The 25,080-nt window shown below is 46.8% G+C and overlaps 3 protein-coding genes across 3 annotated transcripts; 2 read left to right on the forward strand and 1 right to left on the reverse strand.

Annotated features, from left to right (window-relative positions):
* Nucleotides 1-214: 214 nt before the first annotated feature.
* Nucleotides 215-2,339, forward strand: LOC112895286 (lysine-rich arabinogalactan protein 19). Its single transcript, XM_025963235.1, has 3 exons — nt 215-576; nt 1,336-1,478; nt 1,751-2,339. The coding sequence occupies exons 1-3, from the start codon at nt 277-279 to the stop codon at nt 1,761-1,763; spliced, it is 456 nt and encodes a 151-aa protein (XP_025819020.1). The 5' UTR covers nt 215-276; the 3' UTR covers nt 1,764-2,339.
* Nucleotides 2,340-2,683: 344 nt separating this feature from the next.
* Nucleotides 2,684-6,254, forward strand: LOC112892564. Its single transcript, XM_025959699.1, has 4 exons — nt 2,684-3,004; nt 3,483-3,716; nt 3,801-5,057; nt 5,106-6,254. The coding sequence occupies exons 1-4, from the start codon at nt 2,684-2,686 to the stop codon at nt 6,252-6,254; spliced, it is 2,961 nt and encodes a 986-aa protein (XP_025815484.1).
* A 16,019-nt stretch (nt 6,255-22,273) lies between these two features.
* On the reverse strand, nt 22,274-24,250 carry LOC112894429. Its single transcript, XM_025962143.1, has 3 exons — nt 23,568-24,250; nt 22,646-22,958; nt 22,274-22,551 (listed from the first exon to the last, which is right to left on the reverse strand). Exons 1-3 carry the CDS (start codon nt 23,798-23,800, stop codon nt 22,537-22,539), a joined length of 561 nt encoding a protein of 186 aa, XP_025817928.1. The 5' UTR covers nt 23,801-24,250; the 3' UTR covers nt 22,274-22,536.
* Nucleotides 24,251-25,080: the final 830 nt, after the last annotated feature.

Here is a 25,080-nt window from a genome sequence, read left to right on the forward strand (position 1 = left end):
CTGTCAGCCGATGAAATACCGGTACTAATACACCTGCTCGTGCGTCAGCGTAGAGGGCCACGTCAAGATCATCGCCAACTCAGGATGCAAGTGGCGCGGGCCACTCAGCTAACCCGCTGGGTTAGGCAGCACCGTTAGCCCACATAATCCCGCATCCCAGCCCAATTTGCTGAAGTGGTCGTATGCGGGTAACCCACACAGCCCGCACATCACGCATCGCCCTCCCAGCTCCCCGCAGCGGCCGCCGTCTCAGCCGCGCTCCGCAGCACCGCCACCATGGGGAACCCTAGCTCCGTCCCACCGGTGTTGCTGCTTTCCGTTGTGACGACTCCTCCGCGTGCGCTGCCTCCGTTGCCACCGCCTCCTGCATCAGGAAGGATTTCTTCGTTGCCGTTGCCGCCGTCCGTACCCGTGCCCGCGCCTGCCACGAGGACATCGTCACCACCATTAACTGCTGGTCCTTCTCCATCTTTGAGGTCTGCTGCCATGTCTATGATCTCGTCTTCAACCGCCGCCGCCGTGGTCACAGCACATCGAGAGGCAATCTGGGAAGGGGAGAGGAGGAAGCAACCACAGGTCATGTTTCTTTGCCACGGCATACCTTGATTTAGCCCACTGCATCTACACAGTGGCTGCCATGGCTGCCTGTTCGAGCTTCAAAGTTCAAACTGCTGAATGAGATGCGTAGTTAGAAGAGCATGCTGCATGCGTAACCGTAGCGCGGGGCCGCGTAGGCGATGGTTCGCATGCGCGCAGGTGATGGCATCACAACATTACGGATCATCGACGCCGGAGAGCAGATAGCTTCAGACGGGTGCAGTTGCGGGCAGGCACGCTGCGTGTAGATACTGCTTTCTTGCGGCGGCCGCTGGCCGCGTGGTGCACACAAAGAGGCAGAGCTGCACAGAGGCTAAAATGGATTCGAAGGGAAAGGCAAATTTGTAGGGCATGGCAGAATTGAGAAGTACATACTGCAATTTACATTTTTTTCCATTTTTGATTTGTCACCATATCATTTGGCATTTGTTTTCTTATTTGTTATGGTGAATCGGTAGTGGCGGATTGCACATTTAAGGGGCATTTGTAGTGGCAGCAGTTCAAACTCAAATACATGTGTAGATTGTTTTCTTAGAAAGACTGTAGACTGTTTTTAGTTTGAGTCCTGTTTCATTTTGTACACGACTTTGCCATACCTCAAATAATGGGTATGCTTAATCAAGTTACTGATACATTTTAAAAGTAGTTGCACTTATAATACTTGTTTGTTCTAGCATAGCATGCTCTCTTTATGTGAATCTAGCACAACAAAAGTGCATTACTATTTATCTTTTGTAGACTATGCCCGTGCCCACTGCTAGCACGAGGAATCATCACCTCCGTCGTCTGCTGATCCTCCTCCACCGTCATCTTCAGCCACCACCGCCGTCGCGGCAAATTGGGAGGCAATCAGGGAAGGAAAGAGGAGGAAGCAAGCACAGGTTAGGTTTCTTGCCAAGAATGGAAGTGGAAATTTTATTGTGTTCTGCAATCATTTTTGCTGGATCGATGGAGATGTGATCTGTACCTCTACTATGATCGGTCACTTGCTCTTGTAGTTTAGATGGCCAGAATGGCAACCAACCATTGTTCTTTTGCAAGAGAAATACTCTGCAGTGAGCTCAATCAAGAAACACAGTTTTAGCAAACAACCATGCTTTCCTGGAGTGCTTTCTCATAGACCATGTTGTAATACATATTTTTGTCTATGCAGACCGAGGGGATGATATGTTATCAGTAGGAAAGCGTAAGGTCTCTGCGGTGAAGTGGACAAAGGCACAAACGCAAAGCGATTCAAGTCACCAACAGTGCCGGTGTCACCACTAGTACCTGCAAGGTCAACTGGGATCAGGATGTTGCTATCCCCAAGGATCATGTCCCCATCAACAGAATTGCCAAGCTCTCCACAAGAATCCCCAATATCTCATTTTATCAGCAAAAGAAGTCGTATCTCGGGATAGATAGTATTAGAATCTATTGCCACTTAATATTTCTGCAGTAGTTAAATCTTTTCATGACATCAATAATTTTGCAGTAGTTAAAGTAGTTAAATCTTTGAAATCTTATTATAGGGTCTTCAAACTTACCTCACATATATGGCAAGAATTTGAGCCAATATATGAAAATAGGATGGTAGTAGAAGCTCAATGCATCCATTGCAATCAAATATTCAAAGCTAATAGAGATAGTGGAACAAGTGCTTGTGGTAGATACATGAAGACTTGTAAGGGGAAAGCTAAATTAGATCATATGATCTCTCAATTGAGTTCTGGTGTGTCCTTGCCTGATGTATCTTTGAAAGATTGGAGGTTTAATCAAGAAGTAGCTCGCCAAGAACTAGTTATGCATGAATTGCCATTCAGTCTAGTTGAATATCCAATGTTGAGATCATTTGTAGCTGCCTTAAACCCATAGTTCAAAAAAGTATCGAGAACAACCATTAAATCTGACTGCACTAACTCATATGAGGAAGGAAAGTCAGAGCTAAGGAAGGTGCTAAGCTGCTTAAAATCAAGGATTTCTCTCACTGCTGATATGTGGACCTCAAACCAGACTTTGGGCTACTTGTGTGTGACTGCTCACAACATTGATGATGAGTGGATACTTCATAAACATATCATAAAGTTCACTCTAGTAGAGTCACCCCATGATGGTAGAACTATGTTCAGCCTTGTTGAACACACTTCAAGATTGGAGCATAGGAAGCAAAGTTTTTGCAATTACATTGGATAATGCACCCGTAAATGACAACTTTGTGACAACTTTGCAAGAGAATCTTGTTGCCAAGGGTCAATTGCTTCGCAAAGGAAAATTATTTCATTGTCGTTGTGCTGCTCATGTCCTTAATCTAATTGTTCAAGAGGGTTTCAAGGATATTAGTGATGCAACAAAGAACATTAGAGAGAGTGTTAAGTATGCGAAGAGTTCTCAAGCTCAGAAGCAACGGTCCAAGGCAATGGTGGAGCAAGTAGGTATATGTCATGTGGGGACGGCATTACCAACGCCGATCCCGTACACAGGCGCAAGATCCATCAGGTGGTTAGGAAAAGTATAGGATAAAAGATTTGGTTAGTTATATGGTAAGCTAGGATCAGGGAGTTGTTTCCTTAGAGATCAGGCTATGTGCCTATATAATAGATGTAATCGGGAACTTCAGGGAATCAAGAAAGAATTACTAATCTCCTATCTTTATCCTCTCTTCCTAATCTCATCATTGGGCAGACGGGCAAAACCCCCGCCGCCTCTACCAGCTGAGGCTACGAGCTACGGAGCCGAGGTCCTGCTGTCTTGGGCATTGACGCCCTTGACAACTTGGTATCACGATCCAGGCGTTCCTCATCCCCTCCACCACCGGCTCGCTCGCCCACTGCTGCCTCACCCTTGCCACCTACGTCTCCGCCGATGGCTGACTTGTTGACCGCTGATCTCGCGGCCATCGTCACCAGGCTGACCGCAACCGTCGAGGCCCTGCAATCCAGGCTCGACACATTCAAGCAACGCTCCACCGATTCTGCCTCATCAGGCCCCGAGGGTCGCACACCGGCAAGCACCACCACGACCGGCCACCACATTTCCAGAAGCTGGATTTTCCCAAATTCGATGGCAAGTCCGATCCCCTCGCATTCATCAACAGGTGCGAGTCCTACTTCCACCAACAGCGCATCGTGGAGGAGGAAAAGGTATGGATGGCATCCTACAATCTGGAGGCGGGTGCCCAGATGTGGTTCATGCAGATCCAGCGTGACGAAGGTACGCCATAGTAGCGGCACTTCACTGAGCTGCTCCATACGCACATTGGACCACCACTACGCTCCAATCCGCTCGGCGAGTTGGTGGCGTGCCGCCGCACGGGCTCGGTCGTCGAGTACCAGGACCGATTTGAGGCCCTGCTTCCCCGCGCCGGCGCCCTGACGAAGGTCCAGAAGCTGCAGCTCTTCACCGCCGGTCTGCAGCCGCCCCTCAGCCTGGACGTCGAGATCCTCAACTCGCAATCCCTCACCGTCGCCATGAGCCTCGCCCGCAAGCTGGAGCTTCGTGCGCAATGCGCGGGGACCCCCACGCCGCCATCCCGCCACCAGGGCCAGAGGGGCCTCCTTCCGGCGCCCCCGCCGCGACTTCCCCTGCCTGTGCTCGCTCCGCTGGGGACTGTCCCACAGACCGGGGCGACTGCGGAAGGGCGCCAGGTCCGGCGTCTGTCCCAGGCAGAGATGGAGGAGCGCCGCCGCCTGGGTCTCTACTTCAATTGCAACGAGAAGTTCGGGCGCGGCCACAACAGAGTCTGCCAACGGATCTTCCTCATCGACTTGGTGCTCGACAACGATGACGGGGATGCCGAGCAGGCCGCCGACGAGCCGCGAATCTCCATGCACGCGATCACCGGCATCCATACCAGCGAGACGATGCAAGTGCGCATTCATCTTGGCGGTGCCTTCCTCCTCTCCCTCCTCGACTCAGGCTCCACCCACAACTTTGTTGCTGCGGAGGCGGCCGCCCGCACCTCGCTCCAACTCCGGCCTGGAGGTAAGCTACAGGTTACTGTGGCAAACGGTGACCAAGTACCATGCCCGGGCACGTACCGCGGCGTGGCGTTCTCCATCGGCGGTGAGACATTTTCTGGGGACTTCTTCTCCTTGGCTCTTGCCGGCTACGATGTGGTCCTGGGCATGCAGTGGCTGGCGTCTCTGGGACCCATCTTGTGGGACTTCCGCGCGCTTACGATGTCCTTCTGGCGCGGCGATCACCGGGTGTGCTGGCGCGGCCAAGCTCGGCCCTCCAGTCCGGCGCTTCGGGCATGCACCGGCGACGACCTCCTTCCAGCCCTCCTCGACATGTTCACCGCCGTCTTCGCTGAGCCGCAAGGTATGCCACCGTCGTGTTCCCACGACCACGCCATCACACTTCTCCCGGGTGCAGCCCCAGTGGCGGTCCGCCCCTACCGCTACCCCGCCGCGCACAAGGACGAGCTGGAACGTCAGTGCGCCGCCATGCTGGGACAAGGCAACATCCGCAGGAGCTGTTCGGCGTTTTCCTACCCGGTGTTGCTTGTGCTAAAGCCTGATGGCACCTAGCGGTTCTGCTTCAACTACCGCACCCTGAACACCATCACGGTCAAGGACGCGTACCCGATCCCGGTGGTCGATGAACTCCTCGACGAGCTTCATGGCACCCGCTTCTTCTCCAAATTGGATCTCCGCTCCGGCTATCACCAGGTTCGGATGCGCACCGAGGACGTCGACAAGACTGCATTCTGCACACACGACGGCCTCTACAAGTTCTTGGTCATGCCGTTCGGGTTGTGCAACACTCCGGTGACGTTCCAAGCTCTCATGAATGACATCCTGCGGCCGTTCCTCTGCCAGTTCGTGCTCGTTTTCTTCGATGATATCCTCATCTACAGCACCACATGGACCGACCATCTTCATCATGTACGTGCCATCCTCAACATTCTCCACCAGCACCACCTCTTCGTCAAGAAATCCAAGTACGCGTTCAGCACCGACTCCATCTTCTACCTCAGCCACATCATCTCCGCCTCCGGCGTCGCCATGGATTCGGCCAAGGTGCAAGCCGTCGCCGACTGGCCAGTGCCCCGTTCGGCACAGGTGGTGTGTGGTTTCCTCAGCCTTGCAGGCTACTACCGCAAGTTCATCAAGGAATTTGGCTCCATCACCACGCCCCTCACCGCCCTCCTTCGCAAGGAAGGATTTTCCTGGTCCACCGAGGCTGAGGCGGCGTTCACGGCACTCAAGACGGCCGTCACTACAGTGCCCATCCTCGCACTGCCTAACTTCGACCAGCCCTTCGTTGTTGAATGCGACGCCTCCACGCATGGCTTTGGCGCTGTTCTCCTCGAAGGGCAACACCCGGTGGCGTTCTTCAGTCAGCCCATCGCTCCATGCTACCGGTCTCTGGCAGCTTATGAGCGCGAGCTCATCGGCCTCGTTCTAGCTGTTCGCCACCAAAGGCTGTATTTATGGGGCCGCCATTTTCTGGTATGCACAGATCACTTCAGTCTCAAGTTTTTGCTTGACCAGCACCTCGTGACTATCCCGCAGCATCACTGGGTGGGCAAGCTGCTCGGCTTCGACTTCTCGGTCGAGTACAAGGCAGGTCGCACCAACACGGTGGCTGACGCTCTCTCCCGATGCGACACAGACGAACCGACGTTACTCGCCATCTCTGGCCCCGACTTCGACTTCGTCGCCGGCCTCCGCTAGGCCCACGACACAGACCCAGCTCTGGTGGCGCTCAGGGGGGAGCTCGTCACTAGCCAGCAAACCAGCCCATGGTCACTCCTCGATGGACTGGTGGTGTTCAATGGCCGTCTCTTCATTCCGCCGGCGTCTCCGCTCCTCCACGAGCTCATCGCCGCCGTGCACGATGACGGCCACGAGGGAGTCCAACAGACTCTGCACCATCTACATCGGGATTGTCACTCCCCCAACCTCAGGCGCGCCGTCCAGGACTTCGTACGCGCCTGCACCACATGCCAACGCTACAAGTCGGAGCACCTACATCCGGCCGGCCTGCTCCTTCCATTGCCCGTGCCCACGATGGTCTGGACAAAAATTGGGCTGGACTTCGTCGAGGTGCTTCCACATGTTGGCGGGAAGTCCATCATCCTCATGGTGGTGGACCACTTCAGCAAATACTGCCACTTCATCCCCCTCGGCCACCCGTACATGGTGGAGTCTGTAGCGCAGGCCTTCTTCGCCGAGATTGTGCGCCTTCACGGCGTTCCACAGTCCATGGTGTCGGATCGCGACCCCATTTTCACCTCCGTCTTCTGGCAGGAGTTGATGCGGCTCATCGGCGCCAAAATCCACATGACCTCAACGTTTCATCCCCAATCTGACGGCCAGACAGAGGTTGCCAACAAGGTGATCACCATGTACATGCGCTGCTTCACCGGCGATCGTCCGCGGCAATGTCTGCGCTGGTTTCCATGGGCGGAGTACATCTACAACACCGCCTACCAGTCTGCGCTACGCGACACTCCGTTCCGGGTGGTCTACGGCCGTGACCCACCCTCCATCCGCTCCTACGAGCCGGGCGACACAAGGGTCACAGCGGTCACCAAGAACATGGCGGAATGTGATGAGTTCCTGCCTGACGTTCGGCTCCGCCTTGAGCAAGCCCAGGCCGTCTACAAGCGGCACTATGACAAGTATCACCGGGAGGTCCGCTACAAGGTGGGCGACTGGGTCTGGCTCCGCCTACGCCAGCGGCCCGCCACGTCGCTCCACGTACCGATGTCAGGAAAGCTCAAGCCACGCTACTACGGGCTGTATCGCGTCATCGCCGTCGTCAACGAGGCCGCATATCGGTTGGAGCTGCCACCCAGAGCACGCCTTCACAACGTGTTCCATGTCGGTCTGTTGAAGCCGTTCGTGGGCACACCGCCACCTGCTCTTCCACAGATCCACAATGGCACGGCTGTGCCGGAACCAGAACACGTCCTTCGTTCACGTTTGGCCAGAGGGGTTCGTCAGCTCTTGGTCCATTGGAAGGGCGAGCCGGCTGTTTCGGCAACCTGGGAGGACGCGGACAGCTTCATTAACCGTTACCCGCATTTCCAGCTCGAGGACGAGCAGCTTGTCGAGGGGGGGAGAGATGTCATGTGGGGACGGCATTACCAACGCCGATCCCGTACACAGGCGCAAGATCCATCAGGTGGTTAGGAAAAGTATAGGATAAAAGATTTGGTTAGTTATATGGTAAGCTAGGATCAGGGAGTTGTTTCCTTAGAGATCAGGCTATGTGCCTATATAATAGATGTAATCGGGAACTTCAGGGAATCAAGAAAGAATCACTAATCTCCTATCTTTATCCTCTCTTCCTAATCTCATCATTGGGCAGACGGGCAAAACCCCCGCCGCCTCTACCAGCCGAGGCTACGAGCTACGGGGCCGAGGTCCTGCTGTCTTGGGCATTGACGCCCTTGACAGTATACCTGCTTGGAAACATCCTCCTCTTGACATTGTGGATCGGTGGAATTCTACCTACCTTATGCTCGAGATAGCATTGAAGTATAGCCGAGCATATGAAGCTTTAAAGTAGGATGACCCACAATATAAATATGAACCTTCAATCAGAGGCTGGAAAGTGCCAAAGAATAAGCTATGTACACTACTACAATAAAGCTCTACGCAAGCGGTCCGGTTAGCCTCTACACAAGCGCTTTCAGGAACCGCTTGAGACGCTCCGCTTGTGATGTAAAACAACATCTCAGGCGGTCGATCAAAAACCGCTTGAGATAGACACACATCACAGACGGTTTTTTCCAAACAAACCGCTTGTGATAGGCCAACATCACAGGCGGTTTCTTCCAAACAAACCGCTTGTGATAGGCCAACATCACAGGCGGGTTGAAAGAAAAACCGCTTGTGGTACGAACATATCACAGGCTGTTTATAAGCCAATCCGCTTGTGATAGGAACATATCACAGGCGGTTTTGAGCCGAGCCGCTTGTGATAAATTCATATCACAGGCTGTTTGTAAGCCAATCCGCTTGTGATAGGAACATATCACAAGCGGTTTTAAGCCCAGCCGCTTGTGATAAATACATATCACAAGCGGTTTGCAAGCCCAGACGCTTGTGATCTAACACATCACAAGCGGTTTAATATGTCCAGATTCATATCCAAATTCAATTTGCATTCAGAAATCATATCCAGATTCATACAGCAAATAGATATACAGATTCATACAAATCACAGATCACATTCACAGAACGACAACAATAGTATTATCACCAAACCATAATTTACAGCAGCTCAAGTTCAAGTCCATACATCAACATTGAAGAACAGCCCACACATGACATAAGCTAAACAAATTCAAGGTCTAAACACTGTGAGCTAGATTGTACAATTCTGGGAGATCAGACAACTTTCCCTTTTCATTGAAGAGTAGTCCATTTGGGGGAAGAACTTCACGGTGCAAAAAGGAAAGCAAGTCTCTTACAACCTTAGCCACGCCGACAGTAGCCATATCTCTTCCTTGCGATTCATCCTTGATGTTGGATTTAGAAACCTGGAATGAAAGCAAAAGGTGCTTTGTAATAGTAATGTCATGGGCTGCAATAAAAAAAATTGAAACATAGACAATGATAGGGAACTTACATCCTTACGGTTGACACGACTCCATTCACATACATAATAACCGCACAGGACAGTACCAGGAGGTTGTTTCTGACTGGTTGAACATAATGATATTGACAAATTAGGCTTGTCCTCTGGATGCTCGCCGCCAAGATCTTTGTAATAAAAACGGTATGCGCTGCATATAAGAATACCATTGTGAGAATACATTTGCTAAGTTGTAAGTACAAGTGTAAAATAGTCATACTTCTGTAAAATCCTTAAGAAGTCATTATATGCAGCCTTTTCCATTCTCAGCGAGTCGAAGACCATGGCTGTACCACTCTTTGGAAAGATCTTGATACAAATGTAGTGGTCACTACATATACATATACGAAAACACATGTTAAGATCACGATTGCCATAATTTGTAGTTCAAAACCATGTGGAGAACTTACTTAAAGTGGTGCGGAGCTATTATTAACTCCTTGCCATGTTGTACATGATTGTACATGGCTCGCCCGATGTATGCTGCCATTAGCCTCATTTTTTTTCTTTGATTCTTTTTTACTGCTCTCTCAAATTCATCATCATCAAGGTCTTTGTATTCTTCTCCATGTCTCCGAACAACTTCTTTGTAGCGAGCTTGGGATATCATCAATGGATCAAGAAAACCTGACTGAAGTTGTTTCTTCTTACCATCTATGTACTGCATCCTACATGTAAGAAGCAATAGTTGTTAGAATCTGTGCTGTACAAAACTAACAGACATTAAAGTTTAGAGGTACTTACAAGCAAAAGAGGGTTAAGTAGTTGGTTTCCATCCTTTTTCGATGGTACAACGACCACAGATCGTCAAAGAATAAATGCCGCACAGCATCTACATTATCTTTGCTCCAAAATGCATCATCTGGCACAACATATGAGAAGCCCTCGAGTTTGTGTTTGTTGCTAGCCACCATGTACCACTCATGCATTGTAATCTCTGCAGCCGACAACTTAGAAAGTTGCACCGTTGTCAAGAACGGCCTCCCATTCACAAATTTAGGAGGAACATCCTCCTTCTTGTATATCGGGATATCGACTTTAAGACGTAATGAATCTCGAGTATGAATCATTCCATCTTCTTCCCATACCTCGAGCTTGTCTTTTAATTGGGACCGTGTGCGTACTCCACAAGATGCTGATTCTGCTTTTGACTGATCTGTCATAACTCTCTTCAACCTTTCCAAGTAGCGTGTCACAACTTCTGCCGGTTTCTTGACATTGTCAGTGGCTATTTGTTGATGAATTTTCTTTGAAGTACTTGGCCCTGCAACATTGGTGTCAACCTTTGCTTCCTTTCTAATGTCAGCATCAACATTCTGAGGAACAATTCTATCCACATCCCCCTCCTCAACTGCCTTCTTCAGAGGTGATATGACTGTTTCACTAGTTTTGTGGGAGGCCGGTGCTATACTTTCCTGCACCATGGGGATTGAACTATCTTTCTGTTGCATGGGTGTTGAAGTTGGTGTTGGTGTTGGTGACTTATGACGCGATAGCGGGCTTGAGATCAGCTCATCACCCAACTTAATGTCGCGTCGATGCCAAAGGACCAACTTATTCACTGCTTGCTGCAAAGTCATGATCCCCTCAACTGGATAGTCTATCTCCCAATCTTCACAACCACTATCTGTGATCTCTAGAACTTGGACCACAGCATAGAATGGCGGAACAGGACTATCATTGCAGCAAAGCAGTCCTGGTTTTACCACACCAATAGCAGCCTGTTTTGTTTTTGTCCCAGATCGATTGATTGGAATATGAAGACGGCAAGGCGTGTCCTCAACAATGAAGTCTACAGGGAACTTGGTGCCCGATCCCAAGCTTTGCACAGATCCTACACTGCTAGGGACTAGAGGTGGACTCATGGGGCCTGGATGCTGTTCACTCGGTACACATCCTGATTCTTTCATTCTCTTCATTGCTTCACTAATAGCCTTCTGTACCCTTTCATCAATAGCCTCTTCAAGGGTCCTTTTCGCCTTCTCATGTTTCCTGTATGACGCTGCATACTCTGGAAATGCCTCTCTCCAGGAAATCTTAGAAGAGATTCCCCGAGCCCGTCCAGTGTGTTCAGGAGTGCCTAGTGCTGCAGTTAGTATGTCATTCTCCCTCCGAGGCTTAAACTCGCCCTTCTTTCTCTTTTCTGCATATTCTTGAACTTTTTCTGCAACTTCACCAACCAATTCTGGATTCAACAGTTTGCCCTCATTAGTCAAACCTGCACGAGCTAAGATCCAACGAAGAGCTCGCTCATCGATATCTTTTAATAATGGGTCCAAAGTGCCATTGGCCATAGCTTCCTCAATTATCCTGTTCCACTCCATTGCTTTAGGGAGATATCCGGTTGACCCGAGGCGATGGGGGTGTTTGTTCTTCTTTGCTCTCTGAGAATTAGTTTCGCTCAGCTCTATGGCCTTCGGTTCGGTCTTCTGACGAACAAATTCCTCCCACTGAGCTTGTGTGATTTTCCCCATTTTCTTCGGCGGAGGAACCCTGTTCTTCTTAACAAAATCCCTATTCATCTCAACCTTCCACCCACGAAACCTCCTGGCCATAGCAGAGAGCATCGACTTCCTTACTGCATCCTCCGTGCCTTTCGGGACCCTGAATGACTCTGACAGCTTAGCCCATAGCCTATTGCGGGTGTCCGCATCCAAATCCTTCCACTTCTGAAGTGTGATTGGCACTATATCTCTAACAATAGCCCCACAGGCATTTCGGAACTTTGTAACCACATCAAGTGGTTCTTCAGGAAACCCCTCTGCATTGAGCTTTGTTATGTACATGACTGCACCGGCCTTCAGCTGATTGGGACCTCGTGGCCCTCGTTTCCGCTTCTGTGAAACAGATGATTCAGCCACCGGAGCTTCCTCTGTGTTTCCTGTAGAGCATGCCTCCTCTTTCTTCTCTTCATTTGAGACCTATATATTCAAACAATTGATAGCCTTTAATATATGGACATATTTTAGATGCTACATAATTTAAGTTATCAGGCTGATTTCTATTTACCTCCTCTTCGTTGGGAATATAGTCAGCATCAAGCTCATCTGAAGTTTTTCTCTGTCTCGGAGGTATGGGTGTTGAAGGATTGTCATCACTAGAATTATCCTCCTCCCTGCTGCCTTCACTGGAACTGCTTGATGTCTGCCAATGGAGTCTGGTCGCGTCTTCATTAGATTTGTTACAGACACCGGTCAAGTCCATATCATCCATCCTAGTAACAAATATAAGCACTGCACATCAGTAGAAAAAATTAAGCTAATTCTATGTAACTGAAAACGATGAATCAATGCAATTCAGATCAAGAATACATGCTATCTTAGAACATAAGAGGCAGTTCATGCTAACAAATAGAGGTTAACATAAGAGGCAGTTCATGTATTGTTATCATCTAGGAAGAACAACTACATTCTGTAAAGGGCAGTGCACTAGAGCAGCATCTAGGAAGAACAATTGATGTACGTATATGTAAACTGTGAGGCAGAGAGTCAACTACGAGAAGGCCAACAGGAACAGGTACAACCGTGGCTGCACTGGGCGAGGGGGCGGCGGCACTCGGCTCGGGGACGGCGGCCCTCCGCTCGGGCACGACGGCACTCCGCTCGGGGACGACGCCCCTCCGCTCGGGGACGGCGGCCCTCCGCTAGGGCACGGCGGCGCTCCGCTCGGGGACGGCGGCCCTCCGCTAGGGCACGGCGGCGCTCCGCTCGGGGACGGCGCCGCTCCGCTCGGGGACGGCGGCCCTCCGCTCGGGCACGGCGGCACTTCGCTCGAGGACGGCGCCCCTCCGCTCAGGGACGGCGGCCGTCCGCTAGGGCACGGCGGCACTCCGCTCGGGGACGGCGCCGCTCCGCTCGCGGACGGCGGCGCTCCACTCGGGGAAGGCGGCGCTCCACTCGGGGATGGCGGCGCTCCGCTCGGCTCGAGGATGGCGCGGCCCTCCGGCCGGCAAGGGGATGGCGGCGGGGATGGACACGGCTGGCGCGGTAGGCGGTTTAGAAAATTTTGTCTGGCGGCGCGCCTCCGGGAGGGAGATGAAAATTTTGTTTGGGGCGCGCCTGTGTGGGACACATAGGCATCCATCTGTTCACAAGCGCTTTTTCGTTGACGACCGCCTGTGATGTAGAACATCACAAGCGCTTCTTCCTTCACGACCGCTTGTGATGTGGAACATCACAAGCGCTTTTTCCTTCCCGACCGCTTGTGAAACCGCTTGCGATGCGCTTTTCCTTCCCAACCGCTTTTTCCTTCCAGTCCGCTTGGGATAACTTTTTACAAATTTAGGTCTTATGAAATTTCGTTTCAGAATAATCTGTGTGTGAACGTTGGATAAATCTTTTGGTACAATTTCTACATATCATATAGTGCATGAGTGTCGCTGCCTAGAATTTTCATGAATTTTTGAGTTCGGTAACTATTTAATTGTATTTAAGTGAATTTCTACATGCTTCTTGAGAGTAATTCGAACTTGAACTAAGACTACGAACAATATGTCTCAAAAAAATTCCTGAAAAATATATATTGTGTGATGTGTTATATTATTGACTAATTTCCAGAAATTGATCCAAAATTTAATTGTTTATTTACTAAAAAAGGTACCTTTGCTCTGTGTGATGGCAACAAATAAATCTAATAATATGGATATTTTGTCCAAAAAATCTATAACTTGACATGGCATCATAATTTAGGTTACTGAACTCGTAGAAAAAAAATCACTTGATTTTGACAACTTTGGAAACACACTTGTTCATAGGATCATTGATTTAGTTGACTTTATACTAACCATGTGACTCTTACTTGTAGAATTTGATTGCGAAGACATGTTGCGCCATATGGATCCAGAAATGTTGAGTTCTATGGGATCACAGAAGAAAGATCTACCTAAATTGGAGGGTTTGGAAAGTGCCTCAAAAGAACCTTTATATGATGAATCAAAGGGCTGTGACAAAGAGTTTACTACACTGCGTACAGTTCTTGAACTTCTTAAGTTGAAGGCTAGCGCCGGATGGTCTGATAGTAGCTTCACAGATCTTTTAAAATTTCTATCCCAACTCCTACCAAAACCCAACAAAGTACCAACCAGCACTTATAAAGCGAAGAAGCTTATATCTCCCGTAGCTCTGGGTGTGCAAAAAATTCATGCATGTCCGAACCATTGTATTCTGTATCGTGGTGAGTTTGAGAACGCAACAAGATGCCCAGTTTGCAATGTCAGTCGATACAAGAAGAGCTACAATCAAGAGTGTGTGAGCAAAATCGCGAAGATAAATAGAAACAAGAAAGCCGCTATCGGACCTGAAATTGATGATGACACTTTTGATGACATGGATGGCAACAGGAGGTCAAAGATCCCAGCTTTGGTGATGTGGTATCTTCCAGTAATTGATCGCTTGAAGCGTTTGTTCTCGAACCCTAGGGAGGCTGAGCTTATGCGCTGGCATGCTGAAAGTCGCAAGCAGAATAACAATCAGATTCGACACCCTGCTGATGCATCACAGTGGAAAACTTTTGATCATATGTATCCTGAGTTTGCCAAAGAAATCAGAAATGTAAGATTTGCTTTGGGTACAGACGGAATGAATCCATTTGGTGAAAAAAGAAGTATACATAGCACCTGGCCCGTGACTCTGACGATGTACAACCTTCCGTCATGGTTGTGTCACAAAAGGAAGTACATTATGTTGACTATTCTTATTCAAGGTCCGAAAGCAGCTGGTGTTGATATTGATGTGTTCCTGGAACCTCTTATGGAAGATATGGCGAAGCTCTGGAATGAAGGAGGTCGAATATGGGATGAGTATCACCAGGAGTATTTCAACCTAAGAGCAATTATATTTGTTACCATCCATGATTCTCCCGGGGGCGCCACACTTTCAGGGCAAAAGACCAAAGGAAAGAATGGTTGTGTAGTGTGCGTGGATGGAACTGCTTCCTTATACCTTAAATCATCCAAGAAGTTGGTGTTCATGGGACACAGACGGTTCTTGATGAAGCAGCATAAGTACCGAAAGATGAAAGAGGAATTTAACAATGAACTGGAAAGTGAAGGTGCACCGAAGCCTTATAGCGGGAAACTCATTTTTGAAATTGTAAAAAACATTCAGGTTGTATTCGGAAAGGGGAAAAAAAACAAAGGAGAAAAGAGAAAGAGAACTGACCCTTCAACTGACACAACTTTCAAGAAGCAATCGATTTTTTTCAAGTACCTCCCATACTGGAAGGATATGGAAATTTGCCACAGCATTGATTTGATGCATGTAACAAAGAATGTTTTTGATAGCATCATTGGAACCTTACTGGGCATGCCGAGAAAGACAAAGGATGGACTTAAGTCACGCCGGGACCTAGTAGATCTTCAAATCAGATCGGAACTTCATCCAGTGGATAGTGGCAAAGGGAAGCCTTACCTTCCCCCAGCTAGCTACAACTTGACAGTTGAGGAGAAAACAAAAATTTGCAAATGTTTGCGTGGGATCAAAGTGCCCACAGGTTTCTCATCCAATATCAGCAAACTAGTTAGGATGAAGGACTTGTCTCTATTTGGTTACAACTCTCATGACTGCCATATGATGATGACGGTGTTCCTCCCAATTGCGGTAAGAGCCCTCGAAACAGAGCATGTCAAAGTTGTCATCACACGTTTGTGTTACTTTTTCAATGCAGTGTCACAAAAAGTAATAGCTTTAGAAGACTTGGACTATCTGAAGGCATACATCATCGAGACTATGTGCAAGCTTGAAATGTGTTTTCCTCCATCATTTTTTGATATGCAAGTACACCTTATCATACATCTCGTGGATCAGATAAAAATATTAGGGCCACTATATTTACATCATATGTTTCAGTTGGAGCGGTACTTGGCAGTGTTAAAAGGTTATGTGCGAAATCGCGCTCACCCAGAGGGTTCAATCATGGAGGGATACACTACAGAAGAAGTGATTGAGAGCTGTATAGATTACATCAGAGATGGAACAATGATAGGTGTGCCTGTACCTAAACATGAGGGTAAACTATGTGGGAGAGGGAGAATGGGCAGGAAAACTTTCCGCGTCGAGGATTACAAGATAGTACATTGTGCTCATGGTAGTGTACTACAACATCTCGCGATAGCCGAGCCTTACATTGAGGAACACCTAGATGAGCTTCGTAAAGAAAATCAGAACCGCACAGAGGACTGGATCATGAGGGAGCACAAACATCGTTTTAGCGAATGGTTAATGGACAAAAACATCCCATCCGGAGACTCTTTGGAAGAGAAAACAATGAGGAATTTGGCTTCTGGACCATCGTGTTTAGTGACATCATGGCAAGCATATGACATCAATGGGTACACATTCCACACTAAATCAAAAGACATGAAAAGTGTTGTGCAAAATAGCGGTGTTCGTATTGATGCTTTTGACCTACAGGGACAGAAGACCACATATTTTGGATTCATAGAGGAAATATGGGAACTTGATTATGGTCCGAGCTTGAAAATACCATTATTTAGGTGCCAATGGGTACAACATCCCGGGGGGGTGACAGTGGACAACTATGGACTCACACTGGTAGACTTAAAGAAAGTAGGATATAAAGATGACCCGTGGGTTCTCGCCGAATGTGTTGCACAAGTGTTCTATGTACTCGATCCATCAAATGAGAAGTGCCATGTAGTTATTTCTGGAAAGCAAAAAATTGTTGGAGTTGAGAATGTGGGAGACGGAGATGAGGAATACAATAAGTATGAAGAGATGTCCGTCTTTAATGGTCCTGAGAGAATCAAGCGTGTGGAAAAGAAAATTGATAAGAACTTGAAGCCATACATGCGGAAAAATGGTAGTTCATGAAAAATTGTATAAATCAAATCGTATTTGTCATGTGTCCGATCGACTATGTATTGTGGTTACCAATGAATTTAAAATCTCTCAAGTTCTCTATGTGTGCTATTTAAATTCATTCACATATATATATGGTGGTTTTCTACTAACAATATAAATGCTCATGTTGATGCTAAAGGTCACGGTGAACTGATTTGTTTTGCCTATATGTGCAGCAATGCCCAGGAGAGGTCTCAGCTAGAAGGATCATTTGTTGGAGCTCATTATAGTGTTACATATTAATTTGTTACTTGTAGATTATAGAAATTTCCCTTCTGTGATTCTGTATTTATCTATATTGGACTTGAAAGAATATCGATTCTGTGATTCTGTATTGATCTATATTGGACTTGAGTATATTTCATTCTGTGATTCTGGACGAAGGACCTCTGTCTATGCAATTTTACTCGGTTTGGTATTCATATACAAGCGGTTCTATTTAGCTTGACCGCTTGTGATACGTATCCAGCGTCACAAGCGTTCCCTGTTACAGACCGCTTGAGATATTAATCCATCACAAGCGGTTAAGATTCTAAAACCGCTTGTGACACATGTCCCGCATTACAAGCGTTTCGTATTACTGACCGTTTGTGATTTCAAAATTATATCACAGCCGGTCAGGTTAAAAACCGCCTGTGATGGTGATAAACTCACAAGCGGGTTGTCTTATAAACCGCCTGTGATGTTGACGCGGATATCACATGCGCTTTTTAATTTCGGACCGCTTGTGATACTTAAACATCACAAGCGGTTTGAATGGCCTGGCACATCTCAAGCGGTTTTACAACCTAGCCGCTTGTGATGGAAAAAGGCTACCGCTTGTGTAGAGCCATATTGTACTAGTGGTAACATGTTAGAACTATTCTATGACGCCACTAATATAGTCTCGAGCTCAAAATATCCTACTACAGCTCGCTGCTTCCATATGATTTGGGAGGTGAAGAAAGAGCTAGACTGACAATCCTCAAATGTTGACTTGATAATTGCAACTATGGTGCATGGGATGAGGGAAAAGTTGAACAAATACTGGGATCTGTCCTATTTGAAAATCTGCATCCCAGTGATTCTTGATCCTCGGTTTAAGATCCGCTTTCTTAATTTCTGCTTGAGCCAATGGTTTGAGGATGAAGCATTCAGATACATTTCTAAAGTAGAGAAGACATTTAGAAAGCTGTTTGCTGAATATTCCTCAAAAATCAATGTCCTAGTTGTTGAGAAGGCACAAATTGTCAATACTGATGATAACAACCCATGGCCAAATTGGTGGCGACATCAAAATGTGCAATAAAAAGAAGACCAATAAATAACTTAGACACGTACTTAGAAGAAGAGACACTGGATGTAGGATCTAATCTTGACATCTTGCAATACTGGAAAATGCACTCAACCACTTATCCAATACTTGCACGCATGGCCGGTGATATTTTGGCAGTACCTGCATCAATGGTGGCCTCAGAATCAGCATTTTCTACCGGAGGAAGAGTTGTGAGTGACTATAGGAGCAGACTAAAAAGCGAAACAATTGAAGCTGTTATCTGTCTTCAAGATTGGCCAAGATCAGAGGATAGTACACATGATAACACAGCAGAAAATGTTGCGGTGGATGAGTCTGATTGCATCTAACTGTGCTGCATCTGCACTGTAAGTATTATTAACATAATAATTTCATTATCTGGATCATGTCCAAGCATTCAGTGACTGGTACATGCTTTATGAATGAATGCATAACGTAGTCAGATTGTTCAATACCTGTAACCTATGGCATGGTCTTTATAACTTGAACATTGGTAAATTAGCTAATTGCTTCAGTTCATGGTTACCTTTTGTTTCTTATTGTTCTACTTATGAACATGTGCTATCCCATTTCATTCATTTGGTCAATCAGCATACCAGCTTTACTTTGATATAATTTATGTTTCTGAATATTTCTTCATGCAAGACCACATCAATTTCCTGCGCTGACTGATCCACCTATCTTCCTCCGCTATCAGCTCCAGGACCTGCAGAAGCTGGTGGAGTCATGCCTGAACCAGGCTCATCAAGCTTTTTTTTGTTTCTTGCCTAGTTTTCTACTTGCATCTGTGAATCACCATGTGAAGAGCTCTTTATTATATCTCCTATAGTGTAGTAAACTGGAATCTTCATTTAGCTGACAAGCAACTGAGGTACGATGGCGATGCTTTTGAAGCATGTGAGATGGACGGTTTGCCGAGAAATGTCCTGAACATGTTCATTGTAATTTCCCACTTTTTTCTTTAATTTTTGGAGATTTTTTAAGGCCTGTGAGCCGGACAGTTTGCTGAGACTCTAGTTCATGATTGCTTCAAAGAGCTGTTGGCTACTGTGCCCAACGCTCGATACCCTTTGGCTGTTGTGGTCCGACGCTGGACAAGGCGCAGCTAGCATTCTGCATTTCTGCATGCGGCGTCTTGCCATCTTGCGGGCCACCGCAAACACCCGCAGCTAGCATGCGGCGTTTTGCGGGCTGCCGCAAATGCCCGCAAATGCTAGCGGATGATGCGGACGGGTAGTGGGTATCCCCACGCCGTCCCACTTGCAATTTGATCGCCAACGACCGGGTAACCGGATCACGCCTTCCTGGGTCGCCCTCACTGACTGCGGCGAGTGCCTCATCGGCGAGGCTGCCAAGAACCAGGCTACAAGGTAGGGGCTGCAACCAATATGGGCATATGGAATATATAGCAGTATGTGAGGCTGTTATAGAGTTTCACCATTGAAAAATAAATAAATAATGCAACACCGAGTATAGTAATAAGCAACACCCTTGTATTTACCCATGTTATATTTTGTTGTTTAGTCACATTAGATTTCATATGGAAGAAGGTTTAAGATATTTGCTTTTGTTCATGTTATTATTTATGAATTTGAAAATTCAATATTCATTACTTTTTGGAATCAATATTCACCCCATCAGTTGATAAGATACAAAGCGTATATAAATCTAAATAATTTTGTGTTAGACTCAAATATTGAATATTGCAATTAACTCTGAAGTTTTATAGAATTTGAACTCTGTTGCTCATCAAGCTTTTTTTGTTCTTGCCTAGTTTTCTACTTGCATCTGTGAATCACCATGTGAAGAGCTCTTTATTATATCTCCTATAGTGTACTAAACTGGAATCTTCATTTAGCTGACAAGCAAGTGAGGTATGATTGCAATGCTTTTCAAGCATGTGAGGTGGACGGTTTGCTAAGAAATGTCCTTAACATCTTCATTGTAATTTCCCACTTTTTTCTTTAATTCTTGGAGATTTTTTAAGGCCTGTGAGCCGGACAGTTTGCTGAGACTCTAGTTCATGATTGCTACTAAGAGCTGTTGGCTACTGTGCCCAACGCTCGATACCCTTTGGTTGTTGTGGTCCGACGCTGGTCAAGGCGCAGCTAGCATTCTGCATTTCTGCATGCGGCGTCTTGCCATCTTGCGGGCCACCGCAAACACCCGCAGCTAGCATGCGGCGTCTTGCGGGCTGCCGCAAATACCCGCAAATGCTAGCTGCTGATGCGGACGGGTAGTGGGTATCCCCACGCCGTCCCACTTGCAATTTGATCGCCAACGACCAGGGTAACCGGATCACGCCTTCCTAGGTCGCCCTCACTGACTGCGGCGAGTGTCTCATCGGCGAGGCTGCCAAGAACCGGGCTACAAGGAAGGGACTGCAACCAATATGGGCATATGGAATATATAGCAGTCTGTGAGGCTGTTATAGAGTTTCACCATTGAAAAATAAATAAATAATGCAATGCCGAGTATAGCAATAAGCAACATCTTTGTATTTACCCATGTTATATTTTGTTGTTTAGTCAGATTAGATTTCATATGGAAGAAGGTTTAAGATTTTTGTTTTGTTCGTGTTATCACTTATGAATTTGAAAATTCAAGATTCATTTCTTTTTGGAATCAATATTCACCCCATCAGTTGATAAGATACAAAGCGTAAATAAACCTAAATAATTTTGTGTTAGACTCAAATATTGAATATTGAAATTAACTCTGAAGTTTTATAGAATTTGAACTCCGTTATAACTAATTTCAAGCAAGAACTATAATTCGATGCTATAAAGTTCAACTCAATATATATATTGCTAAAGATTTAAGTTAGGGAATAAATTATGTTTCTATAACTTTTTTATGACGTGCTCAACAAATTGAACAGTATAATCCAAACTTTTTGTGCTATTTAAAATTCAGTTATAGATGCATTTGCTAACGAAAACATGATATATAGGAACCGTTTTGGCTGTGTTGATAATTACCACAGTTACCATCTTAAAAATTTTGGCTGCTCTCTACCCCTCACTCAAACCCACCACAAGCACCACACACACATACAAGCACACACAAAACTCTTTGATGAAGTATACTGTTGGAGCTTGTTGGAAATGATGTTGTTGTTGTTTTCATGTAACTGTTGGAAAGACACAATTTGTACTAGGAAAACTATTAGCCACATGAGATAAAAAAACCTAAAAATTAAGTACTAAATTGTCACTCACTCATAAATGAACTCACAGTTATTTTCGTCGGCTATGGAAGCCGACGAAAATACTGGAGAGTGTACAGTATTTTCCTCGGCCCCGTGGCCGATGAAAATACTGAGCGCCTGCTAAAAAAAGCTACTGCATACTAGTTTTTCAGAATTTCAAATAGCAGTAATTAACATAAAAATAGTCATGGATAAGTACAGCATACCACAATATTCATACATCATGATGCAAGTTGCAAGCTATTAAAGACCCGCATATTATGCACAGAACCAGGCCAACCCGCAACCGCAAAGGAAGCCGACGAAAATATGCACCATATTTTCGTCGGCCAGAGCATGCGACGAAAATAAATGTAGTTATTTTCGTCGGCTATGGAAGCCGATGAAAATACTGGAGAGTGTACAGTATTTTCCTCAGCCATGTGGCCGATGAAAATACTGAGCGCCTGCTAAAAAAAAGCTACTGCATACTAGTTTTTCAGAATTTCAAATAGCAGTTAATTAACATAAAAATAGTCATCGATAAGTACAGCATACCACAGTATTCATCCATCATCATGCAAGTTGCAAGCTATTAAAGACCCGCATATTATGTACAGAACCAGGCCAACCCGCAACCGCAAAGGTGAACCTCGTGTCGAAGTCACAAACAGCCAAAACGTTCTGAGTCGTGTAACCATATCGACCCACATGCTGAAGCAACTTCGATGACGGAACAACAACCGGTATATGTGTCCCATCTATAACTCCAATGCAATTATCAAAGTGTGGAGAGAAACGAGAACTCTACAGTCTAGGATGCACTGTTCGAAATTGAGGATCTCTTGGTTTCACAATATCATCAGAGAGTCTAAACACACTATCCAAGCATTATTGAAATTTCCTACTGACTGTCTCGGTTGACCTCTCAAACTGATTTTCAGCCTGTCTAATTGATTGTGGTGCTCCAATGACCCACAGAAACATAGCTAATGACTCAATGGAACTCATCTTATTTGTTGACCTTAATCCATATGACCCTGTTACAAAACGTGAAAACAGATTAGTGCCCAAGAACTCAAGTATCATAAGTAAAATCAATATATCATTAGGTAGCAGATGAGCATCCATTACCTTAGTGTGCTTTTTCCACCAAGCATCATCTGCCACAACCGTGCCCCCACTCCGTCCAAGTCCACTTTGTTTGTTCAGCCACAACCAAAAGGTATACATGCGCCTAAGGGCATCCCATCTGTTCTTAAACTGTCGTTTAGAGTGATGTAGCCCTGTCTGCTCTTCAAAGTTTGCAGCTATGTTGGTGTAACCCCTGTTGGTCAAGTGTCCATTGTTTGTGTTCCCTGCTCTAATTTCCTCAACGCAAAGCTCACAAAAATGCAGCATTATTGGCGTTGTTGCTCCAGTCAGCTTTGTCAAATAGATCATCCCTCTAATGTAAAAAACAGAATTAAGAAGACACAAGTGTTAAATTGAACGCTTTGCAACTACAATCAAACATGGAAGAAATGTGACAGGAAGAACCATGCAGGAAACTGTATTGGTTTACTCATTTGCGTAATACAACTTCAGTTCAGAAAAAAGGGTATGGCCGTTCTGTATCACCATAAGTGCATCAAGACAAAGAAATATCACTAGACAAAGTGCATCAGTTAGCATAGGTAAGGTACAGAAACAGTCAGGGAAATATGGCATGAACTGGAGACGGAGGAAATCGAAGCAATATTAGATGTCAAAAAATGGTTCACAACACGACTAGAGGAGTGGCCAGACAGCATACACAAGCTTATTAAACATACTCAGTAATTCACAATAAAAAAGATGCCCAAAACTACTGCTAGCCTTCACAAAGCAGTATAACTGCAAGAGACAAGCAGTGATCTTTGTCGAGACAAATAGGGATACACTTCAGTTCAGAGAAAAAAAGTTTCACACTAGTAGAAGATAGCTATGTCTCAAATTAATCAATTATAGCTATGTCTCAAGGGATATATGATCAGAATAAAAAAGAACATTTTTTTTAGCAGACCAATAGTCTCACCGTTTCTTCGATCTCCTGAACATCGTCGTCGTCTTCGTCGTAGGGGTCCTGGCTCCAATTGAATTCGGCAGGATCGTGAAAGCCACCATCGAAGGTGGCGTCGGCGACACCATGAGTTGCGACTCCCGTATTGCTTTGACCTCCAGCCGGATGAGGTGGTCGGAATTGGCATGATGAAGTGGCAGCAGGAGGACAACTCGGCGCGACACGACCACGTTGTCGGTGATGTCCATGGCCTGTGAGTTGAGGTCCAGGCCCTGCACGGCAGCTGCTCCGTGACGAGAAAAGCTGCGATGACCGCCGAAGTGCAAAGGGGCCGTGTGGAAGCTGGGGCCTGATTGAAGAAATCAAGGCCGTCATTCGTCGCAGCAGTGCCGTCGTAGTCGCCGCCGAACCACTCATCCTCGACCTCCTGTCCCGAATCCATTCTGGTGCTTGCCTAGGATCGCAGCCGCGGGAACTCGGGCGTCGGCGGGTGTCGACGGCCAGCGCCGGGCGAGGACGGATGGGGAACGCCGGCGGGGACGAGCGCCGACAGCTTGGGCGGGGAGGAACGGGCCAACGGGGACGGTCCTCGACGTCCGCCGGGGACGAGCGGCGCCGGCCTGGGCGGGGAAGGGCGACGAATCCGGAGGTGTCGAGTGGCCGAGACGGGCGGGGCCGGCTGACGCCTGCCGGGGCAGGGACGGCCGGCCAAAGAAAACGTGTGTGGCCAGTTCGTGACCTAGAGCAGCTGTATTTTCGTTGGCCTGAACGAGGCCGACGAAAATATAACGCTTAGTTTCGTCGGTCCAGGTTAAGCCACGAAAATAGTATCTTTGTTTTACTTATTGTCATCGATCTAGATTAAGCCGATGAAAATAGTACCTTTATTTTGTCGGCATGTTTCAGGCCGACGAAAATAAGGCAATTTCGTCGGCTTGTGTAAGCCGATAAACTAATTTGACAGTTTTCGTTGGCTTTGCATAGGCCGACGAAAATAAGTCTGGCCGATGAAATTGAGCTGTTTGGGTGTAGTGGTTCGTATTTCCATATGGTACTAATGCTTCCCCTACACTAGTACCGTCTAGTAACACCACCCGGTACTAATGTACAATTTTTAGTATCAGTTGGTGTTTCCACCCGGTACTAACGGATCATCCATGGATTAATTTAAAAGGAAACCATCTATTTTTAACCACAACTGCTGTGTAGGTGACATGGTAAGGAAGGTACGCGCGAGAGGTCTCGCGTTTGAATCCCATCCACCGCACGCGCGATTATTTTGCGTGAAAACTAACGTGACTTGTGAATTGGGACGTCGCGAGTGTGCGGGCCTCTTCGCAGATTTAAAATATTTTTGGACCTAAAATACTTTAGTACCGGGCGGAAGCATTGCCTGGTACTTAAAATTGTACCAGATCATGCAATCGGTTTTGATACTCGAGACTTTTAGTCGCATAACCGGTACTTAAAGCACTTTTCAACCGGTTGCAAAACCGATACTTATAGCACTCTTCAACCAGTGCTATAA

The sequence above is a fragment of the Panicum hallii genome, chromosome 5, assembly GCF_002211085.1.
Source record: "Panicum hallii strain FIL2 chromosome 5, PHallii_v3.1, whole genome shotgun sequence".
NCBI lineage: Eukaryota > Viridiplantae > Streptophyta > Magnoliopsida > Poales > Poaceae > Panicum > Panicum hallii.

Excerpts from the sequence above, each read along its gene's own strand:
- LOC112895286 (XM_025963235.1), top strand. The coding sequence starts at position 277 with ATGGGGAACCCTAGCTCCGTCCCACCGGTGTTGCTGCTTTCCGTTGTG. Across the intron at positions 577-1,335 it reads AGAGGAGGAAGCAACCACAG|ACTATGCCCGTGCCCACTGC; the intron begins GTCATGTTTCTT and ends TATCTTTTGTAG.
- LOC112892564 (XM_025959699.1), top strand. The coding sequence starts at position 2,684 with ATGATGGTAGAACTATGTTCAGCCTTGTTGAACACACTTCAAGATTGG. Across the intron at positions 3,005-3,482 it reads CCAAGGCAATGGTGGAGCAA|GCTGACCGCAACCGTCGAGG; the intron begins GTAGGTATATGT and ends CATCGTCACCAG. Across the intron at positions 3,717-3,800 it reads GCATCGTGGAGGAGGAAAAG|CGGCACTTCACTGAGCTGCT; the intron begins GTATGGATGGCA and ends ACGCCATAGTAG.
- LOC112894429 (XM_025962143.1), bottom strand. The coding sequence starts at position 23,800 with ATGGACATCACCGACAACGTGGTCGTGTCGCGCCGAGTTGTCCTCCTG. Across the intron at positions 22,959-23,567 it reads TTCAGGAGATCGAAGAAACG|AGGGATGATCTATTTGACAA; the intron begins GTGAGACTATTG and ends TTTTTACATTAG.